Below are 26097 nucleotides of genomic sequence, written 5' to 3' on the forward strand. Positions count from 1 at the left end.
AGGGTTGCACTCCCTCTGGAGGCTCTAGGGGAGAATACTTTCTTGCGTCTTACAGCTTCTGGTGGCTGTTGGCATTCCTTGGGCTGCATCACTCCAATCTCAGCTTCTGTCTTCACATGCACTCTCATCTGTGTCTTATAAGGACACTTGTCGTTGGATTTAGGGCTCACCTGGGTAATCCAGGATGATCTTATTTTAGGACCTGAATCACATCTGTGAAGACTCTTTTTCCACATAAGGTCACATTTGCAGGTTCTGAGGGTTAGGACATGAACGTGTCTTTTTAGTGGCCACCATTTAACCCACTAGAAGTCTAATAGTAAAAATGATATGTCTAGAAGCAACTGCTGAGGAGTTTGTGTCACTTTTTTCCTCTCTCCAGCCCATATCAGATCAAATGCTCTATAAGAACGGTTTGCACTTTGACCTCTCAGCGTACAAATAGTGAGCATTTGTTGGTTGTAGGGGCATAAGGAGTATATGAAGGTATGCTTTAAAGGGCTGACATTCTAATATTTCAGTGGAGCATCATATTTTAAGACTCAGTCTCTCAGGAAGAGCCTGTGCTGATTTCCCCAGGTGGAGTTAGTTGCTCAGTTCTTTTGGTTCATAAAGCATTTTATTTATATCTCTGTTACTGCATTTATCAAGGTTTATTATAAATTATTCACTTGTATTTTTATCTCCCTCATTAACTGTGAACTCTAGAGGGCATGCACTATGTCTTGTTCATCTCTGCTTAGTAAATGTTGAAGAAGCCAGTCAGTGAAGGAATGGGCTAAGGAAGGAGTCAAGCAAAGGGACATGCAAATCCTCTATTTCCCAGATCATCTGATCTGAGCATGGACATATGAACAGACCATGAGGACTAGAGTGTGAATTAATCATCACTGTATTATTAGCCTCTTGTACTGTATCTGGTACATACAAGGCTCTCAGTAGAGAATGCTGGGTTGAACTGAAACTGAAACGAATATTGAAATCTGAGCGCCTACAGAGCAAAGAGATTTGATTGCCTCTTAAAAGCAATACTGAAAGCAGCCTGAAAAGATCTAATTTACTTCATCTGCCATAGAAATGTCTGAAAACAATCACCTAAATCATTTTGCTTTATTTTATTTTTTTCATTTTGCTTTATATTTGGTGGTACTTGACTTGAGTCAGCCCAGTTGTATCAGGAAGAACAATTATCTTAAAACTAGACAAACCTGGGCTGAAGTCCTGTCTTGTTCCTTACTGTGTATATGATCTTGAGCACATCACTTAGCCCCTCTGAACTTAGCCCCTTCATCTGTAGCATGTAGGTAATTATGTTACCTGTCTTCCATTGGTGCAATGAGAATTAAATTTGTTAAAAATACTTTAAGTGCCTTACAAACAGAAGGTGTTAAAATTATTGAAATCCTTTCCGCTTTTATTTTTTTATTAAACAAATTTGTTTTTATTCATTTATTTATTTATTTATTGGCTGCATTGGGTCTTCGTTGCTGTGGGCTTTCTCTAGTTGCGGCGAGTGGGGGCTACGCTTTGTTGCTTTGTTGCGGTGGCTTCTCTTGTTGCGGAGCATGGGCTCTAGGCGCGTGGGCTCCAGTAGTTGTGGCACGGGGGCTCTAGAGTGCAGGCTCAGTAGTTGTGGTGCATGGGCTTAGTTGCTCCGCGGCATGTGGGATCTTCCCGGACCAGGGCTCGAACCTGTGTCCTCTGCATTGGCAGGTGGATTCTTAACCACTGCACCACCAGGGCAGTACTCTTTCCACTTTTAAATAGAGAATAACTAGAAAGCATATCAAGAGGTGACTCATTAAAGTACAAACCAGTAATCAGAAAAACTTCAAGATTTTGCTGTGAGAATGGTGTTGGTAATAAAGGAGAACAGTAATCTCTTGAAGGGTGTCTTGTGTTAGTCCAGTACTGTACTTCTCATCCTAGATTTAGCACTGAATTTGTAAATGATGTGAATTCTTTACTGTAGCTCCCAGGAGCAAGGGAGATAGGAGATAAATCAAGAGAAGAGCTAGTTATAACTGTAGTAACCCAGGAAAGAGATGAAAAAGGGCTTGAGTATGGAGTGGTAAATATTATCTTGTAGGTTCAAAGACCTACACTTTGGAAACACTGCTCTAGTGGGAATCTAAATATTTGACTTTCATGGTGGTTGTATTATTTATTATAGGACTTAGTGGAACCGATTGCTTAGAGTGGGATACCCCTCCCAGAACAAGCTGGGAAAATCTCCAGGATGCCAGCCAGGGCACTGAGGAGAGTTTCCAGGGATTTAGGCCACTGCCACTCCCTCCCTTCCTGGAAAAGAATGCAAAGTGCAGCTTCCACCCCCAGATCCAGGCCATATGCTCCATTAAGCATTGTAGGCGCCTTGCCCAGTTGTTATTTTAACAAACCTGGTTGGGCTCCTCAATTTCCCTTAGAGGGCCCACTGGGCAGGCCAGCACTGGTAGAACCTTGCATTTCCCCTCTGGTTGACCCAAGAGCTGTTTGATGGAAGTTCTGCCCATAGTATTAGGGCTGGCTTAGGAAGCTTGGCTTTCTTGCCATTGTAATGGGTGTTGCAACTCCTGGTCTCTGTGGATCAGGCCAACAACAGCAGAGTAGAATTGATGTGGATTTTGAGGGCTTTATGGGGAGATGACATTGCAGGAGAGAATAATTGATTTAAAGCCATTGCTTTTCTCTTAAAGGCAGGGGGCATGGCAGGATGGAAAGAAAGGAATAATAAGAAGTATTTGCCCTAAAAATCTATCTTCACATTTTTAATATGTCACTGTCCAAATTGCTACTTTTTGTGTGTGTGCTTCATTGAATCTGTTTCTACTGTGTTTGAGTAGAATTTAAGTAATTTAGATATAAAGAATTTTAATAAACCTCTCATCAGGCCTTGGGTAGAACCTCAGGGGCTTGTTCACCTTCTAATTTCCCATCTTCAGATTCCTGTTGATATTTTTTTTCTTTGATCTGTTTAGTTTATGCCATAGTGTTCTTAATCTTAACATCATCTGGGAAAAGCTTACCAGGAAGATTTACATTTGGAAGATCAGGATAATCTTCACATATATCTGAAGGAAACAATGCCCCCCTCCCCCCGGTTGCCTCACCCATGTGTCACTAGGAGAAATAGCGGTGTTGGAAAAAAAAAAATTGCTGCTGCCTGTGACTACTATACCCACAGAAAAGGAGTGGGAGAGAAAATACCCATGTGATGGACCAATCATTCCACCCCTGCCTTGCGCTGCCTTTTCTAGGAGCCAACTTTCCTCCTTGGGTCCTTGGGAGATGCTTAATTTTAATTGACTCAGAGGAGTTCTACTTTGTGTTTGAAAACCACACAGAAATGGGAAGTAAGTTAAAGAGTTCCATTGCCCTCCCACCCTGTTTGTCCAACCACATACACACACAAACAAATCCAAGGTACCCAACAGCCTTAGAACAGAATCTTGGGCTGGTACCAGAGTCTAGGCTTGTGATAGGCTTTGTATTTCCAGCAGGCTTCTCAGAAGTTAAGAGACCCCTACTCACACAGAATGGAATTGTGTTGCAGACTTTGCCCTGTGAGCAACCAATGGGGATATACTTCTAAATTGGCTTTTTCCCTCTTCATAAATGGTTTCCAAACAATTAAAAATAGTCATACTAGTGGAGAGGACAGAGTATGCAGGAGCAGACTTCATTGCTCTGAAATGCTTTTGCTCTTGTGAGGGGATGCAGTGCTAAATGTTTCTCCCAGTTATCAACAGTTTCCGTGTCACTGGGTTCCATTTTTCATTTGCTGCCCTCCACGTCTTTGTGTTTCACAGCCCATGGAATCTTGGCTTCAGAGAAATAAATGGACCCAAGAGAGAGTTATATTTTAAGAAACAGAATGATGATCGCTCACATTTTAAGTTAATAATAAAATCCGAGTGTAATTGGCCAGATCTTCCCAGCAGGGAGTGTGTGTAACCCGTCATCTGGCCAACGTGAGAATTTGGCACTTATGTGGCACAGGAGAGGCCACCCTCGTACAGCCAGGGGGGACCCACTTAGGACCCTGTGGCCAAGAGAAGATTAAACACTGGGAAAGTTCTGTGAGTAGAGAGGGCAGACAAGGGCTGTGAAGTGGAAGCAGAGTTGAAGAGTTGTTTGTAGAATTATGTGAATTGGGGAACAACAGAGGGTATATCTATCCTGCCTTTAAAAAATGCCCTTTCGAGCCTATACCTCGCCAGCTACTGCCCTCCCTCCTCCTCCTCTTTCACAGCCAAGATTTTGAAGAGTGTATCCTTGCTGATCCCATTTACTCCCCGATCGACTTCTATTCGGTTTCTATCTCCTTTCCTTCATAAACTGCTGTCATCAAGTTTACTGATGACTTCCTTGTCGAAAACAAAAAAACAAAACAAAAAAATAGAAGCTTTTCAGTTTTATTTAACCTTTTACCATCATTTGATATGTTTTAATTTCTGTGACACTACTCTCTTGATTTTATCTTCTTCCTCTGGTTGTTACTTCTTAGTTTAAGAAGTCTCGCTGTTCTGTTCCACAGGGATCCTTCCATAGTCTCTTCTCTTACTCTACCTGCTCTGTTTAGGAAATATCAAGCATTTTCATAGCTTCATCATTCATATGTCAACAATTATTAAATCTATATTATTAGTCCAGTTCTCTTTTCTGAGCTTCAGACCCCATACATCTTGTTTTTTTCTTTTTGAATGTTTCTTTTTGCATGGGATGTCCCAAAGCTAACCTAAATTCAACATGCCCATTCGCTCAAGCTTGTTTCTTCTCCTGTCTAACCTGTTTTTGGTAAATAGTATCATAATGTCCTGAGGCACTGTCTCCTCTGTTAATAAGCTTCCTAATTGATCTCCTGCTTCCAACATTGGTCTCTTCAAGCAACATACAGATTGGATTCTAAAGAAAATTCAGATTATATCAATCCTTGCTTAAAAGTTTTCAGTGGCTTTCCATCACAGGTAGAGTAAAATTCCAACTTCTTACCATGCCCTGGCTGATCTGGCCCTTGCCTTTCTCTGTACCCCCTCTCTTACCACTAGCCCCTTTGTTCACTCTGCTCCAGTACTTTGGCTTTCTTTCCACCCTCACCCACCTCAGGGCCTTTTGCTGTTTTGTTGCTTGGAATATTCCAACTCCAGATCTTTGTATAACTGGATCCTTTTTTTGTGGCTGGTTCAAATGTAACCTTCACAGCTAGGTCTCTGCTGTTCATCCTAGTGGATTCAGCACTCTCCCTACCCACCGTGATTGCTGTTTTGTATTATGCATTGGAATATTCACTATTTGAAATGATCTTGTTTATATTTTCATGTCAGCTCTGTGGGAGCACAGACTTTGCTTTGTTTATCATTATATCCCTGTTACCTTGAAGAGTGCCTGGAACATAGTGGGTAACCAATAAATGTTGTTTTAAATGAAAAAAAAAAAAAAGGCAGTATCCTTAGATCCTGAGTGCAGCCAGACTGCTTGCCGTTCCCTGAACTACAACACAGTTGCACATTCTGCTTCCTCTTCCTATAATGCTTTCCTCTTTCCTCTTTTTCAGCTCAACTCCTACTTATCTTTCAGTACTTGACTTTGTCACCTCTTCCAGGAAGCTCTCTTTGATCTTATGATTTCCTGGTTAACACCTTCATTAGACTCTGTAGCACCCTATGCATGTCCTCAGTATAGCACATATGCAATTAGTATGAAATTGCTTGTTAATGTATCTGTCTCCCCTGTTAGATTAGCTTCTGGCAGGGATGGTATTTTATTTGTATCCCCAGCCCACTGGGAATCTATAAAAATCTACTTAATTATTTTGTTGAATTATTTGTTAAATCATAGAATCCTTTGGTAATGTAAATTAGCTGTCCCCCAAGTTCTTGCACTAGCCAAGACTTGATTTTCAGACATTGATGTTTTAAAAATGTACATAACCTTACTTATAGAAAAGGTTCACGTCCCCACTGAAGTTTTCTGTAATAAGAATAACATTAAGTACTGTACTTACAATTTATTGTCTACTATGTGCCATGAACCTCTGACATGGATTGTCTTATTCACAAGTAACTTTTCAAGGTATATATGTTATTATTCTCATTTTACATATGCAGAAACTGAGACTTACACGTAGTAATCTGTTCAAGCGCATATAGCTAGCAAAAAAAAGCTGGAATTTGAATCCAGGTCTTTGATTTCTAAGCCCAAGCTCTTTCTGCTACGCCATGCTGCCCCCTATGGGACAAGTTCACATTTCAGAACTGTTTATTAAAAATATCAATTATTATCATTGTAAAGCTTATAAAATTTGAGGTTTTATAAGCTACAGAATCAGGAAGGTTGCTTTGAATACCATTATTTTGATCAACTAGAAAAATGGCATTAGTTTTAACATGTTCTAGGCAAGAGCATTATATTGTCTGTGACTAGTATGCTTTCTCTCTGTTTATAAGCATAAGGGTGTTTTGTAGAAGTTTGTATTAACTCAACTATGTTTTTTCAGTTAGTATTTGCTATGTAAACTCCAGTTGAATTCCCGAGAGTGGAGGCGACTTGCTAGGCCTCTCCTCCAGCTTGTCTGTAAGTTGTCTCCTGATTGTTGTATCTATGATGAGACCAGTCTACTTATTTGGCCTCAGGCTCAGGATTCTAGTGTATCCACGGTTTCTCTCTTTCCCAACTCTCACCCCACGATATTGGTGCCATGTGGGTGGGAAGCTTGCCATGAACTTTACCCAGGCTAGGACCTACTTCCTGCCTCATTCCTGTCAGTCCCTCCCTATTTACTGGAGGCTGGGCCTGTTATCTTTATTACCTGCTTTTGGTTAAATGCCTTTTGTATCTTGGAAGCTTGGACGAGAACTGGACTGAATCTTCCCCACCCCTAAATGGAGGTGATCTCAGGTCATTACCCTAGCTTCCTACCCCTCCCCGTTCTGATTTTGTTTCCTCTGTGCTTCTAGACTCTTACCACTGAGCAGTGTTTCCTCCTGCTTGCTGGAACTCATGACTTAGCACAAAAGAACCTCATCAATGGAGATAGGACCAAGAATCTGGTGACTGAAATATAGAACTTTAGATCTTATTGCTTACCGCTCACTGCCTTTCTTCTGTGCATCTCTGGGGATGGGGATGGTGATGGAAGACAGTCTATATGTGATGATGTAGAATTGATCTTCTTTAGGTTCTGCTCATCTGAGGGGTCTATCAGCTTAGTGATGGATAAGCCAGAAACTGGTTGTTTGTATCTTGCATAATGTAGAGCATCCATGATCCACCTCATTTCACGCCAAACTTCATCAATTTGCTTTGGGATAAAATGGTAAAAGACATTAATTATCAAACAGGTTTAAAAAGGTTTAAGTTTCCCTGAGAGTCCAAGATGATACATCTTCCACAGTATTGGTTTTGAGCAAGGGTAAAATATTTTCAACATAGGTTTGCTAAACCAGAAAACACCTCTTCTTTATAATCTCTTGTGTCTTGCATGTTTTTACATGAGAGGCTATTTCATTTAGTGCAAATAGTGGAAGACCTGGATTCCAGCTGGGACCCACAACTTACTGGTTCTGTAACAACCTTTGGCAAATTACTTGACCTTTTCCAGCCTCAGATGCCTTATTTGTGAAATGTGGACAAGACATTTCCCCTTTTATACCTCACAGGACTGCTGTGATGACTGGGTGAAATGATATATTTGAAGGTCCTTTGTAAAACTGCAGGGTACATTTCTCATACATATGAAGTGTTACTAATTCTCAGCATGTAATGAAATATTCCTCATTAGGATATTATGGGGAAGGCATATGATGAAGTCTGAATTTCAGAACAGGTGAAGAAAGGAATGTAGTTTTAGTTCTATGTGAACTAGAAGAACAAAGCATCACTGGAATAAGCAGAGATTCTTGGACCTATTTTAATAGAAATAACTTTCATATATTAAACTTACTTTCTTACATATAAGTGCTTCTAAAGTACAAAACAGCTTAAACAGCGTATTCTTCCTAAGTAATTTAAACATCCTTGTAATTTTACAGTAGCCCATTTGATTTCTGGGTTACCAAAGTGATTTTAACATTTTCATTATAAAGTATAATAGTTGTTACTCAGTTGTAAAAGTCATTCATATTTTTGTGTCTATCTCTGTAGATGACAGATATTCTCCCAGATCTTAATAGACACTGTCCATAAACTTTCTGGTTATTCTGACTCTCTCCAAGAAGGTTGTTAATGACATTTTTTCATGGGACCCTGGAGCTTGTGATAGGCTTTGCATCTAATTTCACTGGGTGCTTTGAGCAAGCCGTTAACTTCTGACCCACTTACTCAACTGTAAAAAGAAGAGGTCGTACCGAATGTCTAAGTTCCCTTCCAGCTCTGACACTTTATGATTTATCTTTGAAGAACCTTTGGAAAGTTGGTCACTCAGTTTCCAGGTAGAAGGTGTTCATTGTATGAATACTACAAGGTTAAGGTCTCTCTGATTGTAGAAGGGAGTATCCAGTGTTCTCTTTTATTTTCAAAATTCCTTTTTTAGGGCCTTAATGTGTACTTAAAGAATACTCTCTAAAGAATCCACAAGCCTGGTGCTCCCAACAAACACAGAGTCTGAAATTGAGAGAGTCTGTGGTGTTCAGAGTGACAGGCAAGCTTGAGTGAACTAGTGAATGGCACTGCAGCGTTGGTAGCCATTTTCCCTTGCTTTCTAGTAATGTTCTGTAACGAGAGCATTCAGGCTTTGTTAAGGCAGTGAGTTGGGCTGAAGGCTCAGCGGTGGCAGGCCCATGAGGAGGCTCTGAACAATGTAACGAGAGAAATCTGAAGTTCAGGGGGTAAGGCTAAAATGGAAGTCCAAGTCCAGACTTGGACAGATTTTCTAAATGGGATTGTTGCTTTCTTAGCTAGCTTTTATTGATCCTATCTCATGCAGCATACTCTCATCTCAAAGTTTAAGGCACTGCATGACTATGGACAACTTTTGGACGTCCTGCCAAGGGCAGGTACTGTGCTTTTGTACCTTTAACTTTTGGCTGTGTAAAGACTAGGTACTCAATAAATGATTATTCAGCGAATGAAGGTATGAATGAATGGGTATCTAATTCTTTAGATCTCTGCCCTCGAACAGAGTTACTATGAGGATTAAGTAAGATGATGTAGATGAGTGCACCTTGTAAGCTGTACGTGGTCATAAAGTTTTCAGTTGTCACAGTGACAATCATGGTTATTGTAGTGGACGGAATGTGGCCTCCCGGAATACATGTCCACGTCCTAGTCCCTGGAATTTGTATTACCTTGTATGATAAAAGAGTAAATATTACATTGTATGGCAAAAGATGTGATTAAGGTTAAGGATTTTGACAGGAGGAGTTCATCCTGGATTATCTGGGTGGGCCTTAATTCCAATGACAAATGTCCTGATAAAGACATTCTTATGAGAGTGAGGCAGAGGGAGATGTGGCAGTCAGAAGAGAAGGAGGCAGTGTAACCACAGAAGCAGAGGTTGAAGTGAGGTGGCCACAAGTCAAGGAATGCCAACAGCCACCAGAAGCTGGAGGAAGCAGAGAACAGATTCTCCCACTCTCCAAAGGGAGTGTGACGCTTCCAACAGCTTGATTTTAGATTTCTGGGCTCCAGAACTGTGGGAGAATAAATTTCTGTTGTTTTAAGCTACCCCGTTTGTGGTAATTTATTACAGCAGTCCTAGGAAATGACTACAATTATTAACAATCTACTTGTTCTCTTTGGATGGATTGCTTTAGCCTTATTGCTGAGGATGGATAGTGAGAGTTAGTGTAGAAATTTAAAAAATTATGTGTAGAAACAATGGTTATTTCTTAACTTTTCTCAGTGATGAAGTGAAGAGGTATTAACTGAAGAATAATCAAAAACATAGGTACAGGGAAGCCTATGGACTGAGTTTAATGGACTTAGCTAAGTAGCTCTAAAAGAAGTACAATTTTCACCCATTTTTACCTTTTACTGTTGATCTAAAAATAACTGCCAACATAATCCCCCTGATTTTAATGTCCAAATTCAGCTTCTAAAGACTTGCTGACACGTTTTTTAAAAAGAAAGACCATGAACTTACTAGGTCTGTTGGTTAAAAGTTTTGCATCCATTTCTCACCCTGCCCTTTAAAAATTTTGGTTTTCATCCCCAAAATTACACCCCTTTCTCTGTACTCAGGCAAGATAATATTTTTATTTAAATGTGAAGGTGATTGGTTTTCTCACAGCACAGTTACAAGGTGCTTGAGGGGATGATAGATTGGCTATATTTAATGAGCTGTGTTTCTATTACAGCTTAGGAGCATTTGAAGTGTTACAGTATATAAATTATAGCCTAATTGCCCTTTAGGCTTTAGCAGCTCAGGATATGCCAAGTGCCAAGTCTCAACACTTTGACATTTCTGCTGCATGTGTTGTCTGTAAAGGCCGTATACCTTATCTGTGATTTTCTGCACCTCCCCTGGCCTAGCCCTTCGCCTTTCTGGCTGCACTCCTTGGCTTCTTTTCCTTACTGTATTTACATAGACTCCCTTGCTGTTTACATTGTTTGGTTTGTGTAGTGCCTTCAGCACTGTCTTAGATCTGGGATCCTACAAATGCTCTCACAGTTGTCACTTGCCTCTGCAGATTATGGTGTGTGGTGAGCTGAGCTGTGAATGCCAGTGGGTGAATGGCTGCAGCTGGTTTTCATTCTGAGCAAGAGAGATTGAGAAGCCCAGTATAGATAAGGCGAGAGATGATATTGCATTAGCTCTGGCCAGGGAAGTTATCCATGTTGGATGGAGCAAGGCAGTCCACTGAAGGCTGTGGGTGCAAGGAGAAGGTCTGGTTTCAGCCTGGCCAAGAAGTGCTTTTCTGAACCCTTTGGGAATTAGCTTTTATCCAAGTCTACGTTTACCTGGCTGGCTGGAGAGTATGTAGAGGCCGCCCTCAAGCTGCCTGCTTTGGGAGGCCAGAGCAGGCTAGAACTTTACAGAATTCCTGGCCTGGCCTGCCTTTATCCATCCCACTTACTGGTGTGATGAACGGGAAAGAGAAAAAGGCAGTGGAGCCCTAGACTAGGTGAAAGAGAGGAGTGAGAATAGTCATCTGGAAGTAAGAATGGAGCCAGAAACTCTTGGAGTAGTTTGAGACTGTGACAGACTGAAGAAAGTCAGCTTTCTTGTGTTGGAACATAGTGGATTCAGGGGAGCCTTAAGTGGAATAAAGCAGAAATAGAACTTAAGGTATGATTAGAGAAGTGCTTCTCTAAAAATATTTATGGTTGTTAAAGAAGTCATGAAATGTTAGAGCCAACCAGGTGCTTAGGAAGGCATCTAGTCCAATTCTTTTATTTTATATATGAGGAAATTGAGGCCCCTGGATCAAATGCATTGTCCAGTACTCCAAGGTTTATCAGTAGAAGATTCAGGACTAAAAATGTATGCTAATTGTCTTCTAGTCATTATTCTTCTTACTCTGTTCCACTATTCCTTACATTGGGTTCAAAAGAGAAGCCAATCTTTCATATTCTCCTCATGCTTCATTCTTCCTTTTCCCACCACCTTCCCCCTGTCCGTGTTCTACTTTTACTGGCAATAAAGTAAGTGATGTAAATGTTTTGAATTTTTAAATACTGCACTCTCAGGTCAAGAAAGCAAGTAAGTTCTTGAAAGGTTTGTTTTTATAGTCTAAGAGGTCACCTGAAATATCTTATTTAGGATGAGAGAAGTAGGATAGGATTTGTCTGCTCACACTTTACAAGCATATTACAATATCTTCTTCCTGAGTACTTAATAAACCCACAATCTTGCATATCATGTTTTAAAGCATTTTCCCTTCTTACTAATTAATAAATGAATGAATGTATAATTTATTGCATACTTATTATGTGTGGGCACTTTAGTGAATGCTTTACATGCATTACCTTGTTGAATTCTCGCAGTGACACTGAGAGCTAGTACTATTATTATCATCATCCCTGTTTTACAGATGAGGAGATTGAGATTTAGAGAACTTTATTTGCCCAAAGCTCACAGCATTTCCTCATCTTAGGTCCTCATTACTTGCCTGGAGGGTTGCAATAGCTTCGTATCTGGTTTCCCTGCCTTTAGTCTACTTCTCCTTAAATCTAGGAACGGTATGTAAATTATTTTAGTAGCCAATGAGAATGAGTACTTACTATAAACAACCAGTGTGGCCATACCAATGCGAACGGAAGGAATATCCTCTCCTGCGTGAATCTATCCTAAACATCTGTGAGAACCTATAACTGACTTTCTCCAAAACTTTGGCCAGGTCCCTGTTGCCTGCAGAATCAAGTACAAATATCTTACCATGGCCTTTAACAAAGCCCTTGTGTGATCTGATCTCATTGCTACTTTCATTTTTACCTAATTTCTCACTACTGCCCTTTATTCAGTTTATGCCCCAGCTAATCTTGACTACTCATCATTCCCCAGATACGATTTTTCTGCTCTCTCTGCCTTATCTGTTGATTCTTTTTCTTTGCCTCTTAGTCTATTTCTCCTCACTACAGACTAACCCATCCCTATAGGCCCAGCTCAGTTACATCTTCTATGGCAACTTTTTTATGCCCACAAATGTAGGTAAATTTTTACTTCCTTGTGTTGGCACAAAACTTTTTTTTTTTTGTACCTCTCTTTTGGCACCTAACTCATTTTACAAATAGTGTTTGTACACATTTCTTGTCTACCCTAATGCATTTTAAATGCTTTAAGGTCAGGGACCATGTGTAATTCAACTTTGTATCTCCCTTACAGTGCCTGACACCTGGGTGTCCAACAAATATTTATTAGATGGACCTGAATATATGTCAAAGTGATATTTATGGTGGGGCTATTGCTATTACAGAAGTCCACACTTATCCATGGTTTTGCTTTCTGCAGTTTCAGTAACCATTGGTCAACTGAGATCTGAGAATATTAAATGGAAAATTCCAGAAATAAATAATTCATATGTTTTAAATTGCCACTGTTCTGAGAAGTGTGATGAAATCTCCTGTCATTCTGCGCCGTCCTGCCCAGGAAGTGAATCATCCCTTTGTCCAGCGTATCCCTCCCATTAGTCACTTAGTAGCCACCTTGGTTGTCAGATTGTTGCCATATTGCAGTTCTTGTGTTCAGGTAACCCTTATTTTACTTAATAACGGCCCCAAAGCACAAGACGTAGTGATGCTGGCAGTTTGGTTATGACAAAGAGAAGCCACAAAGTGCTTCCTTTAAGTGAAAAGGTGAAAGTTCTTGACTTAATAAGGAAAAAAAAAATGGTGAAGTTGCTAAGATCTGTGGTAAGAATGAATCTTCATTCCGTGAAACTGAAGGAAAAGAAATTCTTCGTAGTTTTGCTGTTGCCCCTCAGACTGCAAAAGTTCTGGGCACAGTGCATGATAAGTGCTTAGTTGAGGCGGAAGAGGCATTAAATTTGTACAATAAGATATTTTGAGAGCGAGAAAGAACATTCACATAGTTTTTATTATGGTATATGGTTATAATTGTTCTATTTTATTATTGTTAATCTCTTACAGTGCCTAATCTGTAAATTAAACTTTAGCATAGGTATGTACGTATAGGAAAAAAATAGTATATATAGGGTTAGATACTATCTGCGGTTTCAGGCATCCACTGGGGGTCTTGGGACATATCCCCTGAGGTTAAGAGGGGACTACTGTATATTCATTTAGTGCATTGGGTTACTACAGGCGTAAAGAGCGTAAGATTTGTCCAAGGGATTTAGGGGCAATTTCAGACTAGATCCAAATTCTCTTGTTGACTGGTCAGTACCCCTTTCTCAAGCCCCTAAGATGTCACCGTAGGGCTTTTCCAGAAAAGACCATGGACAGGGAACACATTTTTTAACCTCTGTAGCTGCACATTAAAGTGTCAGTTCAGCCAGAAGGAAGTCCAAAGGATGAGAAATCTTAGGTCCAGCTGAATTTGGGTTAACATAAACTGATGGCTCGTTCTCTTCTCTTTTTCTCTGGGATATTGAATTAATTAATACAGTTTTTCTCTGTGTTGGAATTATCAGTGGGCTACTGGGTAAGGATAATATTCTGATCTCTACTTCTGGCAGTGATTTTTCTCTCCAGTATGGGAGACTACTGCTACCTACCACAGGGGCTGATACAGCTCTTATTAACACAGTGTTTTTACCTGTAGCTTTTTCTTAAGGCTTTGTATAAAAACTCACATTTCCTTGAGCTCTGCATTTTAACCAAACCAACAGGCTGTTTGCACATGGTTGTCTTTAAATTAGCCCAGATTGCTGTTCTTTCTTATGCTTGGTTCTCATCCCCTCCACCATGTCCCTTCTTTCTCCCTTTTACCTCAGAAGAAACAAACTGTTACCTGAATGAAATCTAAAACTTGCTGGTGTCTTTGTTTGGCAGCTGCAACCTCACTGTCTGAGATTGCTTCCCTCAGGGACTGTTGGGTATTCAGAGAATCCAGCTCCACAACAGCAGAAAGGCGGCAATACAGACTAATAAATTTCTCCTTGTAGCTGCAAAAATGAACTGGAAAATGGACAAGCAAAATAAAACATGTTAAGACCTGGTATCAAAATAGAGAAATTCATACCTCAGAGGAAACAAGTTGAATGAAAACATGATTTATTAATCCTATCAGTGGAAAATATTAGGCCATAAATAAATTATAAATGTGCTCTTAAGGGGCCAGTTGTCTGGCTTTAGTCATACAGTATTCCCTTTTAAGGTTTACCAAGTCCTGGTAAGGTATGGGGAAGTGGAGTCGGCTAAAGCTGCAGTTTATGTTCAGCCCCTAAAGTTGGGCCACTACTGGGAGAATAAGTTTGCTTATCACTTTAAAGGGGAAAAAAAAAAAAAAAGCAAGTAGCAATTTGAAACCTAGTTTTGACTGCCATGTCTGATTTCCAGTATGTATCTTGCGTGTTCCTTTCCAAGGCCAGAAGTCCCAGAAGATACAAGGCATGCTTTTCTCAGCCTATGTTTTGTCTTTTGTCTGGCTGGGAAATGTCTGTAAAGACCTAGTATGATGAGTTTTGCTTCTTCTCCTGCCTCTCCACTCCTCAGCTCCTCTGGAAGGATGATGGAGCTAACGCTCGATAGATCATTTTTGTCTTCACCTTCCTCTCTTGAAAGATAATGGGCCAGAGGCCAAAGGAAACAGTCTAATCTTCATCTCTATCATGGAGGAGGGAGAGAGGAGTGTGGGACTCAGCCTGGTGCAGGCAACCTGAGGTGATCCGATTTTTCATACTTCTCCGACTGGCTCTGATCATATACCATAACTTCAGATTCCAGTAAGATGAGGAAAGCATCCCAATTCAGACTAGTGTCGTACCAGTCTCTTCCTGGCCATTGCTGAGTTTGGAGACTCACTCGCCAGGAACCTCACTTACTCTGTGTGCCTCTGACCTGCGTCAGTGTGTTTTGTGCTTTGGAAATAGGGCTGTAATAACTCAACAAATCTGTGGAATGGAAACATTTTTATTTTGGCTTCTTTGGTGAGGAATTCTAGGAAGAACATCTAACTACTGTCCTTGGGCCTCTTTGCTGCTGATTCCTGAGACCTAGACCTGGACATTTAGGGAAACTAAAACCACATACCTCAAAATGGGGCATCTGGTCATCTATACACCTTACTGAGGGAGCCCTACTTTAATGCACATTGAGAGATTTTGTGTACCCCACAATTCCCGTCTTACCACTGCCTGCTTCCTTACTTGATCTTCTCTCAGGATGAAACTCAGTTGAGTATAAGGGTAAGCTGCTCTGTTTGTGTTTCCTCCTATTGAAGTAGTAGAGAAGAATGGAGTGAGGTCTCCAGTGGCCCATCCGTATTCCAGCTGTGCACCATTTCAAGGCAGTGTTTCTGAATTCAAGTAGCTTTGGTTCTGGGTTTTTTTTTTCTCTCTGGTGTCAGATCCTTCCTTCTCACTTTCTCTGCTCTAACACTTCCTTGTCTGACAGAAGAACTGATCTCATTAAATGACAAACTATTGAGCTCTTCCCAAATGATCTACTTTTCATGCTTTTCCCTGGTTACAGACCTCTGTAGAGCTCCGTCTTGACTCAGGATAAAATCCAAACATCACTATAAAGCAAGCTCCTTGAGATCTAGGATTTTAATTTATCTTCAGTCATATCTTTTGTCATGCAACCACCCTCTGCTGTCTGCCTGCATTGACCCTACACTGTGGTCAAGCTGAACCTACTACAGGCCCTTTTGTGCTTCCATGCTTGTGAACATGCCATTTCCTTCTCCTCCAATACCCTTTTTTTTTTTACCAGTACCTTCAGGTCAGATTCTTCTGATACTTGAAAATTTTAGTTTAAATAATCTTCTCCTCAGTGAAATCTTCATGGACACCTCTTTCCCTCCAGGCAGAATTAGTTTCTCTCTTTTGTGCTCCTAGACCACTTGTTTTCTAAATGTATCAGGACACGGATCCTGCTTTACTGTAATAATGTGTTTACTTGACTGCCTTGGTATTAGACTGTGATTTCTTTGAGGGCAAGAACCGTGTCTCCTGTTAATTTTTATTTCCTCAAAACCTGGAACATTATAACTTCTCAGTTAATGTTTATTGACTGAATGAACAACAACAAAATGTGCACCCTGATCTGAAGAGAGCAGACCCTTCTTCCAAAGTCTCCTCTTTCCCTCCATTCTCTTTTCTCAAGGTGCTTTTGCTTTTCCTGTTTCAAAAGGTGTACTTCAGGTCTGTGATATTTACTGGCCTCTCTACAGGAAAGAGTCACCATTACTTTTTAGCTTACTCTTGACCCTTGTAGCTCCCTGAATGTGTCTTTATGCCTTTCAAGGAGGAATTATATCCTGTTTGCACTTGACAGATGTCCTCTCTTGGCTGGAGAGTGGAGAGAGTGAAGTGTCTCACAGTCTGCCTTTCCAAACCAAGTTGTAAAAAAAAAAAAAAAAAAAAAATCAGCTTTTTTCCTTCTTTCTAAAATATGACTGGGAAGATAGTGAGAGGCACTGAAGAATTTCTTTAAAGGAAATACTATCGGTCCCATCTGAATTCTAGAACGCCAGGGTGTCCACAACTTTCTCTTGTTGTGTCTCCTTGTGGTCAGAGCCTTGGATCAGTGGGTGGTCTCACAGTGCCCACACCACCCGTGCCACTCACCACAGTGAGCTATGAGGACCTTTCAACGACAAGGACAGGGCTTCACTTTCCCGCTCTAGTGGTTTTTATCCAGAGCCTTTAATGTTACTTTAACAAATGTTACTTTAACATAGTCTTTTGTGGTTTAGCAATGATACATTTGGTAGCCATCACTGAGAAGGGGAGGATAGACTGGAAGCTTCTAATTTTTTTCTAATGTGAATCACATGCATTTTACAGGCAAAATGGTATAAGGATACAAAAATGCATTATCCCAGACCACATGATTTGTTATTAATTTACAAACTAAGACTGATTTTCTGTGGTGTTTTCTCTCTCTTTTTTCTGTATAAAATTGTTGGCACCAACACTGGAAGTCAGATTAGGAGTAGAGTAGAGTGGAAAGTACTCAGGGTTAGGTATCAGATGAAACTGGATTTGAATCATAGTTCTGCCACTTACTACCTTCATAATAATCGGCATATAACCCCTGGGAGCCTCCGTTTCCTCATATCTAAGACAGGGGTAATAATATCTACCTAGGATAAGACAACATAATAGTAAACAGTAAAGTGCCCAGCGTAGCATGTGGCACATATCAGATATAAAAGAAATTTTTGTTCACATCCCTACCACGTCCCCCTGGGAAGAATGAAGCATTTAGTAGGTAGAATATTAGAATGGGATTGAGATTAGAATATTCTTCCTAAAGATCTCTAACTCAGTAAAGTCCTAATCAATCTGGGCCATGTAGCCTAGTTTGGAAGCTAAGGAGCCAACAAGATTACCTCCTAGGGTCAGTTTAGTTCCGTGATTCTTTGCCAAGGTGTCAGAAGGAACCTGGGCATAAGATGCCTCTCTAAAGATTCCTGGTAGTGAATGAGTTGATGTTGGAATTCAGGAGTGGTATCCTAAATCATGAAAAATGGGCATTAGGAATGAGGGTTGAGACCGTGCCATTTCTTATAAGCCTGTGGCCTGGATTCCATTAGGCTCAATGCCTGGATATCCCACAGGCACCTCAAACAAAACTCATCATTTGTCAAACTGAACTAACTCATCATCTCTCCCCTCCCCCCAAACCTGTTCCTCCCCTCTTATTTCCTGTTCTGGTAGATGGCAGCATTATCCATTTCAGCACCCTATTCAGACTCTCTGGCTCCTCCATCTTGCTCTTCAACCACATTAAATCAGTCACAAAGTCTTATTGATTTTAACTTCTAAATTCCTCTTGCCTCTGCCTTCTCTTCTGTACCCCTGCTGTGGTAGTCTTGGTTTGAGTTCTTATCGTTGCCCACCTGGGCCAGTCTCTTAACTGTCTCATTGCCTCTAGTCTCAGTCCTTTTTTTGTTTTCCTGCAATCCATAGAGTTGCTAAAACCTAGTAAGACCATATTATTCCTTTTCTTAAAATCTTTTAATGACTCCTCTTTGCCTGTAGGATAAAATCTAACCGCTTTAGGATGGCCTAGCCCTTTGTGATTTTTACTTTTTTAAATTTTAGTTGTATCTTCTGTCACTCTTCCTCAGATGCCTGAAGCATCTTTCACAATGAACTACTAAGAGTGTACTTAATTGAGCTGCATTTTCCCATGTCTCCAAGCCTTCGTGCATGCTATTCCTTCTGCTTAAAATGATTTTCCTTTTCTACCTTTTCTTTCCTTTTCTGAATGTTTATTTATACTTCAGGGTCTATCTCAAATATTATCTCTGTATGAAAGGATTAGGTGTCTTTCCTCTGAAATTCAACAACCTACATCTTAACAGCAGGATTTTCATTGCATTGGGACTATTGGTGTAGACGTCTGTATCCGCCACTGGATTCTAGACTTCTGGTGGGCAGATTGTGTCCTATTAATGTCTCTATGTCCAGCCCCAGCACAGTGCTTTGCATACAGTGGAAACTCAGTAAATATTTGTTGAATGAAGGATGCAGCCAAGCACTGAAGTATGAAATATATACCAGGCTTCAAACTGTTTCTAAAAAATTCCCCAGTTTCTTAATCTTGCTAGTCAAGTCAGTTGGAATCATAGAGCCAAGGAAATTGATAAAAGTCAACTTTCTTCTTCATAGGCCTGCTCTCAATTGTGACTGCCCACAGGGTCAGGGCAGGGTGACCTCCTCAGTGTAGGCTAGGCAAATCCTCAAGAGACCATATCACTGAACAGAGTTTCTAAGGGCTTTTCCTTTCATTTCTGGGAACAGCATAAATAGTGACCCTTGTTGTTCCCTAGGCACATACTTTATTACTGCAGAGGATTGCTATCCTGCTCCTATCCAAAGAGTCGGGGAGTATCAGCTCTTACGCTGTGGAGGGGGAGTGGGTCTGCAGTTGTACCACTTTGCCTCAGCTCAACCCTGCTCATAGAGGTCTCACAGCATCCTCCTGTATGATGGTCTCTCTCTTTCCCCAACAAGTAATCCTATGAAGGAACATCCTATGGGTCTTCCTCAGCCTAGTCTTTACTCCAGGAGACAGAGGGCTAAGCTCCTTTATCATTTTGTCCTTGCTAGATCTAGTTTGTGCTGGAATAGGCACAGATACAGTTTCCCATAGCTGGTTAGCAAGTTATTTATGATTCACTCGGGCCACTGGCAGGAGCATGGTCAGTGTGCCAAATCTCAAATCTTTTCGTTGTATAAGGCGTGACTTATACAAGTCAGACTGAAATATAGTATAACACTTTATTCTGTTATAGGGTGTATATTCCCATAATTTGCACTTTTCAAGTTTTCTTAGAACTCTTATGTTGTTATTACAATTTTCTGAGTTCTGATTGAATTTTCAACAACATTCTCTTCCTCAGGAATGTTTAGTGTATCTATTGACCTTTTACTATGGACCTGTCTGTGGAATATAGAAATCCCTACCTACCTACAAAAACGAGCAAAAATTGCTTAGGTCTTTCTTCGAGGGGCCTAGGCCCACTGTAGCAAGCTCTTAGGAGTTCCTGTAGACGGTATTATGAAGTGCTTGCAGGAAGTAACTGATAATCTGCCTCTTTGGAAGCTCTGATTGCTTGGAAATAAGAGAGAGTTTATCATGGTTCTCACTAAGGCCCAGTAGTATTTAAAAAATTGTTGCTGGTGGTGCTAAAGTACAATAAGCGTAGTACTAGAGTATATTAATTTCCTGATACTGGCAATATTTCCTCCTGATCCCTAGAGAAGACTAATAGAATTGTGTATGCCAGTGGAAACAAGCCCAATCAAGTGGTCTTTTCTGGAAACTTACATGGCCCTCATTAATCAAGTGGGTCACCAACGATATGGTAACAACGGAGAACCAGTAGGATAAGAAGTTATGTTTTACTCTAGGAAAAAACATCTTAAAGTCAGAAACTGTTGAGATCCAGGCTTTGATCTACAGCCTGGTTTTCATAGGTGAAGGATAGTACCTGATGGTCTTATACTGCTTTTAGTATTGAGAAGAGGTAAGACGGGTCAAAGAGATAGACACTGTTGGATTCTATTACTTTGCTAACCACAACCCTAGTTTTGTAAATTCCTGAAACGTCTTTTTCTCTGTGTTCTAGGCAGCACTACTTCAAGTGTGGTCCATGGATTGGCAGCCTCAGTATCAGCTGAAAGCTTGTTAGAAATGCAAATTCTCCAGCCCCTACTGACTCAGCATTTCTGGAGTGGGACTCCAAGAATCTATTTTAACAAGCTGTCTCAGTGTTTCCTATGTACATTAACGTTTGAGAAGCACTGTTCTAGGGCATCATATCCTGAAGTATGTTTTCTGTGGGTTTTTAACAGGTGCCATGCCTAAAATGGTTCTAGTTGTTGTCATATGAATTTGGAAAATGTTGGGTTAAACCAAGTTAAGCTTTTTATTTTTTTGTGGGGAAGACTGCCAGATTCTGCAGAGCTTTTAATATGTTACTTTACTGCTCAAAAATCTCTATTGTATTTCCAGCACACTTAAAGTAAAATCCAAAGCCCTTATCATGATCTGTGAAGCCGTGCATGATCTGGCCACTGCTGATCTTCTGATATCATTTCCTATCTTTGTTGCTCTTGCTTACGACATTCCACCTACACTGACCTCTTAGCCAGGCACACTCTTACTGTAAGGCCTTTGCACTTGCTGTTTTCATTGCACGGAAATCTTGCATCTCTGCTCAAATGTATCTTCTTCAGAGAGGCCTTTCCAGGTCATCCTATACAAAATTGTAGTTCCTGTCACTTCACTCCAGTCCTTTATCCTGATTTTTTTTTTCTTCATAGCTCTCACTACTCTCTGACATTTACAATATTAATGTTTGTTGATTAGTTTACCATTTGTTTCCCCCACTGGACTGTCATTAGCACCATGAGGAGTTTGTTCATTGCTGATACTTCAATACCTGGAATGGTGCCTGGCACATAGTAGGTTACTAAAATATTTATTGATGAATTAGTGAACAAATGAGTGAAGAGAGGAAATTGTAGAATAGTAACAGCAGTAGGATAAAGTGTGGTTGCCCAAGAATAGTGTGTGAGCCTCCCAGAAAGCAAGATAGAGAGGATACTTGCAGGGCTTGGTCTTCCAGGGTCTTGAGAGTCAAGTCACTATTATGACTGATACTAAATCATTGATCATTCCCATTCCCCACTGAGGCACGGGGAAATGAATCTCATGTATTTTTGCCTGTAATCATGGAACAGTAATGACCATTTCACACAGAGTGGACTCCCAGTTGGCTCTCCAGTGAAGTGTTTTCTTTAGTTCTTTTCTCTGTCATTTATCTATCCCTGGGAAATCATTCACTTTCATGGCTTCAGCTGTTATCAGTAGACATTGGCCAAATTTCTGTGTTTAGTACCCAACTTCGTCTTCTGCATTTTTACTGCCAGTTGTATATGTCTACTTGGATGTTGAATTAGCACCAAGATATTCAGAGCTAGAAGTATCATATTCTTCCCCAAAGCATTTTCTTCTCTGATTTCCTTATGTCTGGTTAATGGCAGCGGTATCCTCACAGTCTTTGAAGCTAAAAACCATGGGGGTATTCTAGAAGTCTCTAAACTTTGCCTTTTCTCATTCAAACAGTTGTCCAGTCTTGTCGATTACTTCCAGTGTTTCTTACATCTGTGTTTGTTTCCTTTTTTTGTTTTGTGTCTACCTTAACACTGGAATATTATAATAACCTCTGAACTATCTTCCCAACCCTGCTTTCAATCCATCTTAAACAGATTCCTCAGCCTGACTCTTAACAGTACTGCCCAGTATGGTTACAGCTTGTCCATACAGCTTTATGTCTACTATGTCCTCTGTTCATTTCTCAGATGTAGCCAAATTGGACCACTTGTTCTTTTTTCTGATTCTGAGTTTTTCTGTTCTTACGTCTTTGCTTATTCTGCTCTCCCTCTGACAAAAAAGCTTTCATTATCCATGTTTATTAGCATCCTGTCCATTCTTTAACACCCATATCAAATATCCCCTCTCCAAGACGGCTTTTTGATACCTTTTTTGAGAAAACGTGCTTTCATTTCTTTTTTCAGTATCACTTAACGCGTAAGATTTTGGCACATTATACATCATTTAAAAATTAACTCGTGTTCTTATTTTACTCCTGCCACTGTACTAAAAAGCCCCTTGAGGGCAGAGCCTTAGTCCTAACTCATCTCTTAATCTCCACAGTAGGTACCTAATGTGCAGGTAGCGACTTGAATTGAAATACCTTGACTCAAACTATGTTTTGTAATAGCTATATCATATATATCATATATCAGTTATATCATAGACTAAAAATGTTCATTTGGATGGGGAACTCATTAAATGGTCACATTCACATTCAGGCATTTTGGGAGTGGCATGGCCAATATTATTAATGATTTGACACAGAAAAGGTACAAGAAGGTTAAATGATGGCCAGTGCCACACAATAGAGGACCCAGTACTCTCAAGTCCCAGTCTGCAAGTCTGATTCAGGCTTCTCTTTATAACTCTCCCTGCTCTGGAAATAGCAATTGCTGTTCATCAGCTTTTGGGCATGTAAACTGCTTGGAGCAAAAGGGAAACTGGGAGACTTTATCCATTTATCCTCAAGAGATAAATTCAGATTCAGATGCCCGGGTCTCAGGATGAGACATCAGGCAGTTGCCTTGTCTGTTTCTAAATCTGGCGGCTGGGGAGCAATCCAAAGAGAGTCTGCCCCCATTCCACCCACCCCGTCACTCACACTTCCACAAATCCTGCAATCCATTTGAACTGATGGAACTCCTGTTAATTGCCTCTTATTGGCCTGTTACAAAATGAAGCATGGGGAAGAGACAAAGCTTCCCTATTCACATTTTCAGTGGGCAGCAGGGGTCTCTGCAAAAATAGAGAACCTGGGGCCCAGGCTATTCATTTTTGAAAGTTAGGACAAGATCTTCCACCATTCAGAATCCCACATTATAATCACAGTATTGCATCCTGGGAGACCCTGTCAACTTCTCAAATGGTCTGCTAGAAATTGAGTCTATTTAATAAATTAGCACTACTTATAGGCTTTTTTCCCCTTTAAAGTGATACACACTTTACATTTTAATTTCAGTATTTTTTTTCCCATTTGGAGGAAAGAGGGGGTGGGAAGTGGGGGAAGAGAGAAGAAAGAAAGAAAGAAGGAAAGAAAAGAAAAGGAAAGAAAAGAAAAAAAAAAGAAAAGAAGGGAGGAAGAAAGAGAAGGGGCAGTGCTTTTCATGAAAACATTAGTTCTTGTATTTATGTTTTAGGAAAGCAAAGGGGAGGCAAGAACTGCAGCCTGATAACTGAACTTTCTGTTTAGAAGTCCCTCCTCTCCATTGGGCCTTAGCTAGGTTTCAATAATTATTGCTCAGGCACATAGTTTTGGAGCTTTGCTTTCTCTCAGACTTGTACACAGTTCTAGGAAGGGTTGTTGCCAAAGCCGTCATGTGATTTATTGACCCTCCACTGGGACAAGGGGGAACAGATATAACTTTGTGATTTTATTATAAGGAGGCTGGGTTAATATTTCTAGGTGAAACAAGCTACTATACCAAGTTCAAACATCTGAAGAGGGAGGTTAAGAAACCCTGAGTGTGGGGTGTAAGGATTATTCTGTCCTGGGGCTGTACAGACGTCGTCTGAGGCAGGGAGCAGGAGAAGAAAGGACACATTGTGACCCATTTCCAACACCTCCTGTGTGTAGAGGCGGAAGTTCCTTGCCTGCAGAGGGACACGCGCGGAGGAAAAATAGGAGAGTTACAGCATGGCACTTACATAAACAACACCAAACTGGCATAAAACATCTAACAAAATTACACAACTTCAAGCTTGGAATTTTTATACAACATAAATATTAGGGTTCAGTCCATTTAATAATGCTATATAAAATCAAGATTTAAGGCAGTAATGTTCCACATAAACTCTGAAAACAACATTTATGCTTCTTATAAAAGCAGAAAATGATTGCATTCTGTGGGCTTTTCAAAATGATGAATATAATTACATGAAGCAACAAAAATGGATTGAATTAAAAATCCACTAGTTTCAATTTAAGTTGGTTAAGGGGGGAAAATGTAGTTTCTGGCCAAGGACTGAGAAAATTTTACAAGTATCCAAAAAAAAAAAAAAAAAGTATGTACTCTTAGGCAGTTAGGCAGCCTTCTCCCAACATGTATACGTAGCCCAAGAGTCACCAGTGAAATATGAGCTGCTTCAAACTTTCTAAGCCCAAGAAACCCTTTAATGGTATCTACTGTTGCAAGTTGAGCTGGTATTTTTTTTCCTCCTCCTGAGTACATGGCCACCCCCAGAATAATCCAGTTACTCCTCTAGTGTCTTTATAGCATCTTGTGCAATTTATTCTTCATCAGTGTTGGCTGTTTTGGACTAGGCTTGCAATATTGACTTGTAATCAGAGCAGTGCCCCAATGGAAGAACACTCTCAGATAGACTCTTGCCTCCATGGGTCAGAGGCCAATTCATAGTTGTCTTTCTGTTATTTAAAGAGAGCCGGTCACTCCTGTTAACAGTCTTCCTGTTTGCAGGCTAAACTTGGTGTATTTTCTGTGTGTATAGGAATAGTAGTGTGTGTGTGTGTTGAGTGGGGAGAGATGGTGAATGTAGGTCCAAAAAAAAAAAAATCCAACTTAATGCTACATGATGTTAGCTTACTAGACAGAACCTGATAAACATTTACTCTTCTCTTCTGTGCCTACAGGGTTTTTGTTTTTTTTGAAGTTGCTTATTAGTGGAGGTAAGATTTGCACATCTTGATTTAGACAAGACAAGTGATTTTGACAGCAAATTTTCTGTTTGTGGAAAGATAGCATGGCATAACCTTGGCCACTGCTCTAGACTTAGACTACCAATAGTCTTCTGTTCGTAAGTAAATTATTTGCAAATCTAACCATACACTTATTTATTTACTTATTTGTTTATTTATTTATTCCCCTTGCTTCATGCTATCCTGAAGCTGAGACTTGATGTCTTTCAAGGTGGGTTAGGCAATTATTTTTCCTTGTTTGACCAAACCACAGTGAAGTGGGCTCTGGGAACTTTGGAAGACATCAATATGGAGGAGCTAGAGAAAAGGTACAGAAGTGCAGCCTGTGTCCACTTACAGGCATCAAATTGAAAATGTGCATGTATGTGCAAAGTGGTGTGTAAATAAATGAACAAAATATGTATACATATATTTTTTTACCTCTTGAGTTTTACCCCATAATGCAGTTTCCATGAGCCATAAAAAGAAGATAAAAATGGTAAAGACTGGTACCTGGTGTAGAGGTATATTGATCTGCTTAAGGAGAGCTTTCACTGCCATCTGGAGCTCGTAGAAGAACGATTGCACAGGGCAGTCAGAAGTATGATCCACACTTTCCATAGATTCAGAGCCAGAAAGCTTTTGGACCAGTTCCCACTCCTCTCTGTATGTTGAGTCAAGTTAAAATTAGAAATATTACAAAAGTTCAGAACACAGCTCAGAACATTTTTACTGCATATGTCCAGAACCTGAATAACCAATTTTTGGTGGTTAAAACTTGATGC

At 40.3% G+C, this 26097-nt stretch overlaps 1 protein-coding gene across 1 annotated transcript in view; it reads right to left on the reverse strand.

Moving 5' to 3' along the window:
* Window positions 1-26097, reverse strand: part of ANKFN1 (ankyrin repeat and fibronectin type III domain containing 1) — a gene marked incomplete at its 3' end in the record, with an annotated part of 422952 nt that overhangs the window by 7461 nt on the left and 389394 nt on the right. Inside the window, exons 16-19 of the mRNA XM_082679310.1 lie at window positions 25826-25976; window positions 24102-24270; window positions 14351-14517; window positions 7087-7300 (exon numbers count right to left, since the gene is read on the reverse strand). Of these exons, the coding sequence (XP_082535436.1) occupies window positions 7087-7300; window positions 14351-14517; window positions 24102-24270; window positions 25826-25976 (701 nt within the window). The remainder of the gene's footprint in view (window positions 1-7086; window positions 7301-14350; window positions 14518-24101; window positions 24271-25825; window positions 25977-26097) is intronic.

Source organism: Grampus griseus, assembly GCF_964374135.1.
Source record: "Grampus griseus genome assembly, chromosome: 20".
In the NCBI taxonomy this organism is placed as follows: Eukaryota; Metazoa; Chordata; class Mammalia; order Artiodactyla; family Delphinidae; genus Grampus; species Grampus griseus.